General features: G+C 39.2%; 1 protein-coding gene across 2 annotated transcripts; it reads left to right on the top strand.

The window, feature by feature from the left end:
* Nucleotides 1-834: 834 nt before the first annotated feature.
* n6amt1 (N-6 adenine-specific DNA methyltransferase 1) lies at nucleotides 835-11,765 on the top strand. 2 transcript variants are annotated; one of them, XM_066660088.1, is made up of 7 exons: nucleotides 835-1,125; nucleotides 1,946-2,111; nucleotides 4,760-4,846; nucleotides 7,570-7,660; nucleotides 7,858-7,941; nucleotides 9,284-9,425; nucleotides 9,615-11,765. In XM_066660088.1, exons 2-7 carry the CDS (start codon nucleotides 1,984-1,986, stop codon nucleotides 9,734-9,736), a joined length of 654 nt encoding a protein of 217 aa, XP_066516185.1. In that variant the 5' UTR covers nucleotides 835-1,125; nucleotides 1,946-1,983; the 3' UTR covers nucleotides 9,737-11,765. The 2 variants fall into 2 exon arrangements, with proteins under 2 accessions (XP_066516185.1, XP_066516186.1); XM_066660089.1 differs by lacking the exon at nucleotides 835-1,125 and adding an exon at nucleotides 1,425-1,445.
* The last annotated feature ends 20 nt before the right edge of the window (nucleotides 11,766-11,785 follow it).

Raw genomic sequence — 11,785 nt, 5'->3', positions numbered from 1 at the left:
ATATATAAAAAAATCTGTATTTTTCTCGTAATTCTCCTAATATTTCTCAATCATAGGTTTCTTTATAATCCACCGGGATGTAAAGATGTCCTGTCCTGGGTGTATTCTTGTCTGAAGCCAAATGATTTCGCATAGGTCTGGGCCTAACATGACATTTATAGAACAAGTGTATTGTCAAACTAATTAGCCATATTTATGGCGTAGGAAGTCATTAGCAATAGTAAACCAATGGGATGCTATGTCAAATTTATGAGATGGCAGTATGCCACCTGTCCTGGAAGTAGTCACACTTCCCATGATGTCACCAACACCCATTATCAGAGTAAAGTCAGTGAAAACTGCAAAGGACACATTACTTTTTATGCTTGAGCAGCATTGACGGCACCAAAACTGGAGAAATATGAGCAAAGTGAGAGGATTCTGCACCAAGACAAACTCAGCAAGGACACCAGGGTCTGTCAACTTGACAGTATTGCTCCCTACGACCAGACAATACAGTTGGAGAGCTGAACTTGCATTGCTGCTACCAACCTCAAATTACCTAGCTCCTAACAGTTGTAACTATAATTCCCCAGCTGCAAGATTTGTTTACATTTCACCTGAAGGATTGCAAAGCAAAGAAAAGCTGGCTGTAATCTAGAGTCCATTTTGTTTTCTCTCATTAATGCAGGTGTGTCCAATCTTATCCACAAAGGGCAGGCTATGGAGGCCAGTTTTTGTTGCAGCATGCAGTGAGCTGTTAAAAGACAGGCCAACTGGTTAAATGAGTGGAATCAGATATACTTGTTTGGAATTAAATACTGTACCAACATTGCCCCTTTTGGGATAAGTTTGGACAACTAGCAGCATTAAAGAAATTTCTTATGAATATTTTACAAATGTAGCATGTGCTGATGAAGATGGTGATATAGTGTATATTAGCAGAGCTTGACCTAGTCTTAACCACAGCCACTGCCTACATTAAAACACAACTTCCAAGGCAGGATCACACCAGTCCATGACCGTGCCACACATTCTAAACTGGATGAAAGTCTTGAACTACACTTCCCATAAGGCAGTTCGCGATTAAACGGAAGTGTGACGGCGCTCGGACTCGTGAATTTTCAAAACAGTGCATCCTAAAAGGTATGAATGTCTCTGTTTATCAGGTCTTTATTTCAAATTCTCTTAATATACAGACATGTTATTATCATCTACATATTTTATGTACTCTTTAGCATTTTTGTGAATGGGTCTTGTTCATTTTGCCGGCGTGGATTTGGTAAAACAACCAGTAGCTCATTCAGTTTTTTTTTGGTCAGATTCATTAGTGTCTCGTTGTCTGGGTATTAGTCTGTACTCTCAATGCCTCAGGCAGTTAAATTAAGCCATACTCACGTAAACTTCATTCAGTGTAACTAAAATGCGAAGTGGGCTTAAGATGGACAGTCCCAGAGATGTTTATAGTAAGTTTAAGACATTTTAAATCTCGCAAACCTCGCCCAGACGTCAGAGAAGCGAGTCTTGTTAATTCTCTTATTTTTGCATAACAACTTACACACTCTTGGGACTTTTCAAGCCACAGGCACTGTTGCTTGCCAAACCCCAGAAAATAAAACTATTAAACTATAAAACTAAAGAGAAATCCATTCACTTCGCGTGCTCTGCACCACATTTACAGTCATGTTGTTGAAGGACCTTGGGGACCTTGTTTTTTGTGTGTGTGTGTTTTAGCCTTTTCTTTTAACAGCCATTTGGTCTCTATTAGCGTGATAAAGTTACGTTTTGACATGCACAAGTTCAAATATCTCAAAATCGATGCGGTCAGATATCTATCCTACCCATATTGTACACAAGTGTCCACTAATTCCATACTGTGAGTTTCACGCAACATCAATTTCTTGAAAGATAACAGTAATACACGTTTGTGTGCTTTTTTTTTTTTTTTACACCCCCTGTTCCTTAGGAGTGTTTCACGCATTCCTTATCTGACATGTTGTTCTGATGTACCCAACACCTTTGTACTCCCATGCTGGTCGTGGGCCTTTCTCTGAAGTGTACGAGCCTGCAGAAGACTCTTTCCTTTTAATTGATGCCTTAGAGAAGGATGCTGATTTGCTGAAACAGAGCAGGTGGGTGGTGTTTAAAAAAAGTGATCTATTGCTGATGACTTGATTGAAATGAGGGCTTGTCTTATACAGGTATTTCTCAGCCTACTCCTGATAGGCCATTGTCATGTAGTAGCTTTCTCCTTACTCTGTTAAACCTACTTCAATTTAAGAAGGTGTTGTTAAGGAGTTCATTAGTTGCAGCAGGTGTGTTGGGAATAGAGGAATCTCTACAATGTGCAGGGTTAGGGTTACTAGAGTTTAGAGCCTGGGTCACCTGTAGCTGCAGGTTTTCATCCCAGTTAAGTAGTGCACACCTGATCCTTCTTGTTTAATCACCTAGTCTCCTCTGTAAACAGTTAAACCGTGTATGCTTCTGTTTGGTTGGGAAAAAAAAAAACCTGCAGCCACACCAGCCCTTTGTGGATAAGATTGGTGACCCCTGGTTTAGAACCTCTGACTTACACCGAGCAACCATAGCATTATGACCACCTCCTTGTTTCTACACTCACTGTTCATTCTCTCAGCTCCACTGTCCAAAGGAGCATTTTGTAGTTTTATAATTAGAGATTTTAGTCCATTGGTTGTTTGGTATACTTCATTGTCCCCCTTTCACCCTATTCTTCAATGGTCAGAACACCCACAGGACCACCAAACAATGTATACAGAGCAACAGATGGATTGTAGAAGTACACAGTGTTTCAGTATGGACAGTGGAGTGGAGAGAATGGATTCTGAGAATGATTCCTCACTGTTTGCTGCTGTCCAGACTGCATGCGCAAAACCGGTCTAATGTGTTTATAAAGCCCCACTGTCACTAAATAGGTTAAAAAACTATTGTCTTGTTCTGGTATGCTAGGCTTTCTCTCCATCTGCTCATGGCAGAGCAAGGAGATCTGGAATTTTAGACAGGGCTAAAAAAAAAAAATGGTTGAAAGGTCGAAAAGCATGATTCAAAATGAGGATATTACTTCGTTCCTGCTCAGTACGTGGGTAATATGGACTTATTTTTGTGGTAGATGGAACTGACTCTAATTTCAGGAAACTGCTAACTGAATGAAAGTAAACACAGACCGAAAGCACTACAGAACTAAACAACTCTATTTACAAATGTGTTTCTGTGGTAATTCATACAGTGAAAAAAAAAAAAAAGACAGACACGTTAAACTTTAGCCATGTACAAACAGCAGTCATTTTTCTACTCAAACATACCATTGCCCCGAAGCAGAGCTTCTGAACGTAAACACACCAGAGAGAACTGCGTATCCCCACAATCATATATGACCCCTTAATACAGGGTGTGCTCCTGCTTGGATGGAAGAAATCCTGCAGCCTCACCAACACTTTATGGATAAGATTGTTGACCCTTGCTTTACCGGGACATCAAATACAAGAGCTGAATAATCCATAAAACATACAAGCACATTTCTGTTAGTAAAATTTGTAATGTAAATAAGTGTTTGCACTTTAAGACACCAAACTTACATTTAAAATCAGTTCTTAATCAGTTGACTAAAAAAGTCAAAGATGGAAATGAGATATTTAGCCTATATTCTATATCGGCTATAATATTTTGGTGTGATGTTGCTTTTTTGTCAAAAATTTGGGGGAGATTCACAAGGAGTGGACTGCTGCTGGAGTCAGTGCTTCAAGAGCCACACAGATGTATTCAGGACATGGGCCACAACTGTCACATTTCTTGTGTCAAGCCACTCATGACCCAGAGACAATGCCAGAAGGACCTGGGCCAAGAAGAAAAAGGACTGGACTGTTGCTCAGTGGTCCAAAGTTTTGTTTTCAGATGAAATTTAAATTTTGCATTTCATTTGGAAATCAAGGTCCCAGAGTCTGGAGGAAAAGTGCAGAGGCACACAATCCAAGCTGCTTAAAGTCTAGTGTGAAGTTTCCACTATCAGTAATGGTTTGGGGAGTCATGTCATCTGCTGGTGTTGGTCCACTATTATATCAAATCCAAAGTCAGCTATCTTCCAGGATGTTTTAGAGCACTCCATGTTTCCCTGTGATGACAAGCTTTATGGAGATGCGGATTTCATTTTCTAGCCGGACTTGGCACCTGTCCACACTGCCAAAAGTACCAATACCTTGTTTAATAACCACAGTATCACTGTGTTTCATTGGCCAGCAAACTCACATGACCTAAACCCCATAGGGACTCTATGGGGTATTGTCAAGAGGAAGATGAGACACAACAGACCCAACAATACAGACAAGCTGAAGGCCGCTATCAAAGAAACCTGGGCTTCCATAACACCTCAACAGTGCCACAGGCTGGTCACCTATATGCCACGCTGCATTGATGTAGTAATTCATGCGAAAGGAGCCCCAACCAAGTATTGCATGCATGTACTGTACATACTTTTCAGTAGGCCAACATTTCTGTATTAAAAATGATTTTTTAAATTGGTCTTATATAATATTCAAATTTTCTGAGATTACGACTTTTGGGTTTTCATTGGGTGTAAGCCATAAACATCAACATTAAAAGAAATATAGGCTTGAAATAGATTACTCTGTTTGTAATGAATCTATATAGTTGCACTATTTGACTTGAATTACTGAAACTTTTTGATGATTTTCAAATTTTTTTGAGATGCACATATAACTCAAACAAGACCTTTAACACGATTTTACTTTGATGTCTCTGTGTTCAGACCTGCTGTTTGTCTGGAGGTGGGCAGTGGTTCAGGTGTGGTCTCCGCCTTCCTTGCATCCATTACTGGGCCTGACGCATTGTATCTGTGAGTATAAGAGTGGCTTGTGTGACATGCTACACATTATTAATTAACAACCTTACATTAGCATGGCTAACTTACATTGAATATACAGATAGACAGCAATCATACATTTTAGGGGCAGCACTGTGGCAGCGGGTAGTCACACAGCTCCAGGCACCTGGATGTTGTAGGTTCAAGTCCCACTCCAGGTGACTGACTGTGAGGAGTTTGGTGTGTTCTCCCCGTGTCCACGTGGGCTTCCTCCAGGTGCTCCGGTTTCCTCCCATGGTCCAAAAACACACATTGTTTGTGCACCAGTTTTCTGGTGACAGTTCTATACAGCTATTAACATTCCTAAAGCATTTAAGGGTTAATATTAAAATATAATTTCCACAAATGTACAGAGGTTTCTAATATGCAACAAAAACAATTTTTTTGCTTGAATTATTTATTAAACTGATAAAAGTACTATATATTTGCAATGTTTTCACTGACCAACTTGGTTGCATGTTTACCACAGTTACATCAACTTTCCCTTTAATCATTTAGGAACTGAGGATAAACAGTTGCCAAGACGGAGGTTTAGAACCACCACAGCATTGAAAAAGAAAAAGATTAGATTCACTCAGAATAAATTCAGAATTATTCTGAGAATAACGTTGGAAAATTTTGATAATTAAAGATCAGAATGTTTCTCAAAATTTGCAGAACAGAACACAAAACAATTTGAGGTGAAAATGAGGATGGTTGTAAAATGTTGAAGTTATACTATGTTATAGGCTTCATGAATTAAGAAAGGAAACAGAACTATGCCATTTGCATTTGACTTTATTCTCTGAAGTTTTCCAACTTTATAATCAGAATCTTTTTTTTTTTTTTTTTTTTTTAAATGTAGTGGGCATAAAAGGTTTTTAAAGTTCTTTTTCTCCCATTATGCAGGCCAGTCAAGCACATGCGCTGTGCCTGAGAAGCCTCATTGTTGTAGCATGTGCAGAATCAGGCCTGTCACTGTCTTGCTGAAATAAGCATAGACTTCCCAGGACAATCATTGCCTTAATAGCAGCACATGCCTCCCTAAAATCCCAATATCCTTCACTACCCATTCATGCCATGAACACTGATGCCCCAGACCATCACAGGTGTTGGATTTCGCTAATAGCACTGTGTGGTTCTTTTTGTCTTCCGAAAACACATTTTTCAAGAAATTGAAATATGTATACAGTTGAACAGAGCACACTTTGTGCAGTCTGAGACAAATCTAGGCCCAGAGGTCTCCTCAGTGTTTCTCCGTAGAAGTTATGTACAACTTTCTACTTGTAAAACCACATTTCAGCTAGCATTTGTTGTTTTAGTGAGGGACTCTGCTAAGTGACAATAGTTTTCCAAAGGGCTTACAAGCTCCTGTGGTTGTATTTATCATAGTAGCATAACGGTTTCTTATGCAGTGCTGTCTGAGAACTGGAAGGTCTCACACATTCTACTGTGGTGTCAAACCTTGCCCTCAAGTCCATGAATATTTATGTTGATGGGGAAAAACTAGATTTTTTCCAGTTCTGAAAAATGTTCTGTGTTCTGGTAAAAGTGTACTTTACACCCTCTGAAGACTTCAAATAGAAACAAGGGTTTTGATTAAAGAGGTGTACACGTACCTGAATCATCAAGGAGTAGAGTTGCAGACCATTCTGCTCTGTTGTAGATACTGTAAAGGTCAAGGATTAGGGGGACATGCTAAACATAAACTGTAAGGGGAAAAAGTTGCATTAACTGAAAAAGCCATGTAAAAATATGCATAGTGTTAAAGATAAAAGAATAAAACCTCTCTATAAACTAAACTATGATTGTAACCAGTGAAGGAAATATCATGTGTGTAAAAAATCTGTATACTTACCTGCCAGTGGTTTAGTATGAGAGAGGGGCTAAAGGTTTAAAGAACACTAGGGTCAAACAGAGGGATGAAATACAGAAAGGAGTAGAGAACCCCTTATAAGAGGTCAGTGTGGCTTTGCAACCAAAGGCCTGTGTCTGGCTGATGTTAGCCTGTGGAACTTTTGTGAATGAAAAATATTGACCGTCAGGTCAACTGAGTCACTTGGCAAGCGATAGATTTTTTTTAAATTGTAAATATATTTTCTTCTGTGGAACATTTTAATAAATGGGAACTTAACAGAGGCTTCAGCATGAGTTCCAGTGCTAAGTCCATAGGTGTGAGTGAATGTGTCAGTGTGTGTTGCCCTGTGTTCCAGCCTTGTACCCAGTTATTCCGGGTAGGCTCCGGACCCACCGCTACATTTATATTTCAAATGCTATCAAATTGGTCAGTGAAAATATAGGAAATATTTTTTGTTTGTAACTTTTAAAAAAAAGCTTCAAGAGAATTAATTAAAAATAAATAAATAAATAAAAATCTTGGTTTTATTACATTTTACACAAGTGTCCCAACTTTTTGGATATGGGTTTGTACTGTAATGTAGCCGAACTGTATGAATGCAATTCAGTCTGCACTGTTAGAACACAGTCATATTTCCATAATGGTAATCTACAAGAGAAGAATAAATATACCTGAACTGAAAATGAAGTGAAAGTAACCAGGCTTTAAAATACAAAAACACAGTGAAAAGGGAACTGGATGTTTTATATTATGACAGAAATGGGGATATACCATTTTACCACTTTATGATGGTTTTACCAGGGAGTCTTAAATGTATGTTGTTGATTGTGTATGTGTTTTGTGTGTTTGTTTGTTGAAGGTGTACTGATTTGAACCCTGCAGCTGCTCAATGCACTGCTGAGACGTCTCACTGCAACAGGCTCCATCTTCAGCCAGTCATTACAGACTTGGTAAGGCACACTCAGCTCTCTCTGCTTTCCCACACTTAGGTTAGTAGATGTTAAGCGTTTTAGCAATATCTTTGTAGTCTTCCACCTAGTTGTGTGTCCCCATTTCTAGTATTCTGTTACTTTTTTTTGTTCAAGCATACATTCCTAATGCTTATGTATTATTAAAGCATTATTTATGATGTATTTTTATTCTTCAGACTCAGTGTTTTCTGCCCAGACTGAACGGATTGGTGGATATCCTTCTTTTTAACCCTCCATATGTTGTTACACCGTCTGAGGAGGTACTTACTTAATTGAGTGGAATTCAGTCCATTTTTAGTCTTCCAATTCATCTCTGATGCGATCAGAAACCTTCCCATGTTTTTAAATGCTTCATTTTTTTCTGACATAACATGTTGGCAAGTTCGGTTATGTGAGATGGTCAGCGATTTTAAATTATTTAAACAGCCAATGAGAGGGCTAGAGCTGCATTAGCACATTATTTTGGGGATCTGGACCATGTACCAACACAGAAGTTCAAATGAAGTTCAAATGTCTGAAAACATGCGACAAAACGGGTTGTTCTGATTTTGTGCTGCTCTTCACCTAGATATAACACAATTCATAGTTGCTCCGCCTCCTGGTCGGAGTCTCTCCAATCACAGCACTGGCCCGGGTTTCAAAGATGAGTTTAAATCGGAGCAAAGCAAGGACAAGGGGTGTTGAGAAAAACACACACATTCTAAAATGAAATAAAAACAGTTTGAGAGCGAGATTATGATCAGTGCCCACAGAGTTCCTCCCTCTGTGCTCATGAGTTTCACATTTGCACTCACCAGAGGGCCATTTCCACATGTGAAACTTTAAAACTTGCAGATTTCTTTTTCCATCGTTTTTGCGCCTTCTACTTTTGACAGTGATGTGACGCCATAGAAAAAGAAAGGAAAAAATAAAAACTGATATTTGTCTATGGTTTGGAGCAAACAGTGGCTCATCACAATTTAAAGGAACAAACGCTGAAAATGGTTGTTCTGAACACGGCTGTTTAGACAGGGGGAGGACAACGCTGTTTTGCTAGATCTATGTGGTATTTTGGGGGGAGAAAAAAGTCATAGATGTTTCATAAAGACCCCAGAGAAAAAGGGTAAATCTCCACTAACATCAATTGCCGATACAACAAATTTCTTACAGGTCATCTAGTGTTCATGTATTTTCAGAACTTGAATAGCCCTCTGAAGACCAATACCAAATATAAATTATGAAATAAATAAACAAACCAACCACACTAACAGTGTTCAGGTATCTTTCCACAACGCACCTGATCCAACCTAATGTGAGAAGTTTGTGTTTATGCCATCGTCTGTGCCTTTTGTACTTTTGCACATCTGCAGATATATTCTTGTTTAAGATATGCACACAATTTTTATATGTATATTGCATAACAATACTGCAGAATGGAAGGAGTAAGAATTTCAGTTTTAAATTGACATGTTACAAAGCTGATTTGATAATGACTTTATCTGCTGGATCAGGTCTGTTGGAGTGGATTTAAGTGTGCAGAGCAGTGGCTTTTTGGACATAGTCCATATACCACCCTGTGTTAGTGGGTTTCTTGCCTGATATTGTTGAACATTTTTCATGCAGGTGGGCAGTCATGGCATTGAGGCATCCTGGGCAGGAGGGAAGAGAGGCAGGGAAGTGATGGACAGATTCTTCCCCATAATTCCACAGCTACTTTCCAATCAGGGGATGTTCTACCTCGTAACAGTGTCAGATAACAACCCAGGTAGGATAATTCACAAGGTGTTCATCATTAATTTTAGCCACATATTTGTATAAAAGATGCCATAGCATGGCACGTTATTTTTTTTCTTCCCGAATTCATGTTTTTCTGTAGTTTCAAGCATTGTTTTACAACTAAATCAGAATTAGTAACATGCTGTGGCACATTCATTTCTTTCCTGTCTCTGTGTAGATGAAATTATTGCTCTTCTGAAGGATTCTGGGCTGAGAGGGACGGTGCGTCTTTCTCGTCAGGCTGGGATGGAGAGGCTATCCATCCTACGCTTTAGCAAGAATGACACAACTGGAGAGTGAATACTGACTTCAGCACCATTTTGTATACTGACTGAAATCCTTTCACTGAAAAAGAGATGGAAAGCTTTACAGGACAAAAAGTCTGAGATGATTTACTTCCAAGGTGGCCCGCTCTCTAACCAGTTACTTCCCAAAATATTCTTTACTTCTTGCATTTTGCTAAAATTGTTACTCTGTGAAATTCTGGATGGATTGTATAGTGGATAAAAGGTATAAACTACAAGGTAAAATGTATTAATATTTGTATTCTTTAATCTGTGGAAAACTGCTGTTTTCTATTTCATTTCCGAGGGCAGATTTTCCAAATATCAAGTGGATATGGCGAATTTCTTAATTGGAATGTCAGGGGAGCCTCTCTAACCTGGAGTTCAAAATCCAAGATGGCTGTTGCACATCCAGAGAGTGTAAATGCAGTAGTATGTTAGTTTATTCATGCTTTTATCCATTTGTGGCTCATTAAACCAGCCTCACACACATTTTTCAACCGATGTGTTTCCATGGTGTTTGAAAGATATTATGTGCTATAATCAACAAGTATTGGTAGCAATGCAAAATGAGCACATGCTAACAATGAAAACATATGGCATAGGGATTTCTGAATATTTAACTGGAATACACTCATCTCAAGTAAGGTCTCATTCCCAGGTCTAATAGTCAAATTATGAGGTAAATGGAACATAGCCTACATATGGCTTTAGGTTTAAAACAAATGTTATTTTGAATGGGACATCTATGATATAGGAAAATGCTGTTCTCTCTGGTTTGTGTATATTCAGAAGCTCCATGTCTTTTAAGCTGTAATGGTATGATTGTGAAGGGGAAAAAAACATCATGGCTGAAGGTTTTATTCACTGTCTATATGATCACAAACTCATTTGTAACTTGAGTTGTTTTGTTTTATATTTATTAATGCAGTTAGTCACCTCCCGAGTTAAGACATTTCCACCTTAAGTATTCTGAAACTATCCGTTGTCTGAAATCCTCCAGATGCAGTTTCTGCCACCAGCAGACAGAGAGAAAAAGCCTAACATACCAGACTGAGACATTCATTCATTATCTGTAACCGCTTATCCAGTTCAGGGTCGCGGTGGGTCCAGAGCCTACCTGGAATCATTGGGCGCAAGGCGGGAATACACCCTGGAGGGGGCGCCAGTCCTTCACAGGGCAACACAGACACACTTACAGACACTTTTGAGTCACCAATCCACCGTGTGTTTTTGGACTGTGGGAGGAAATCGGAGCACCCGGAGGAAACCCAGGCAGACACGGGAGAACACACAAACTCCTCACAGACAGTCACCCGGAGCGGGAATCGAACCCACAACCTCCAGGCCCCTGGAGCTGTGTGAATGCGACACTACCTGCTGCGCCACCGTGCCGCCCAGACTGACCCTGGAGCTTCATAAACACATTAGACCGGTTTCAAGTACGCAGACAGACTGGAAAACAGCAAATGGAGAGGAAACATCCTCGGAATTTTATAAAAAATGTTTTTTGATTAACATCTTGAACATACCTTTAAGGATATAGATTCATACTCATTGTTTAAGTGGGATTAACAGTTGCATATCTCAAGCAGTGAAATGTAAGGTTTCATTAATTGGGTGGAATTTCAGATATGCACATAACCCAGAAATTTCCTTAATGTTACTCGGAGGAGCCACAAGTGTGAATGCAAATGTCCATAAGAGTTGTACAGGACATTACTTGGACGTTATCTAGTACACGTTCAGGTTAATGTCAACGCAGGTGTGAATAGAGGTGGTGATAATATTTAGAATTCACAATGAATTCATGTCCATGTGCTACATAGGCACTGACCAGTGAAAACATGTCTTCATATGGATAATCATCTGTACACTACATGCGTGAAGGGCAACTCTAGAAAATATGTTTGGACCTAATTTTCATTATATCATCTGGAGTTCATACTTAAACAGGCTGAATATTATGATTGACCTTCATTAAATGTAAATAAGTGACAAATTCCTCACCCTTTTGAAAATGAATTCCAGTGTGTTAATCAGTGTTCTACTTTCAGGAGCGTAA

Source organism: Hoplias malabaricus, chromosome 2 (assembly GCF_029633855.1).
Source record: "Hoplias malabaricus isolate fHopMal1 chromosome 2, fHopMal1.hap1, whole genome shotgun sequence".
Lineage (NCBI taxonomy): Eukaryota > Metazoa > Chordata > Actinopteri > Characiformes > Erythrinidae > Hoplias > Hoplias malabaricus.
The sequence above is the reverse complement of the archived record's forward strand: the minus strand, read 5'-3'. Positions and strand labels throughout refer to the sequence as shown.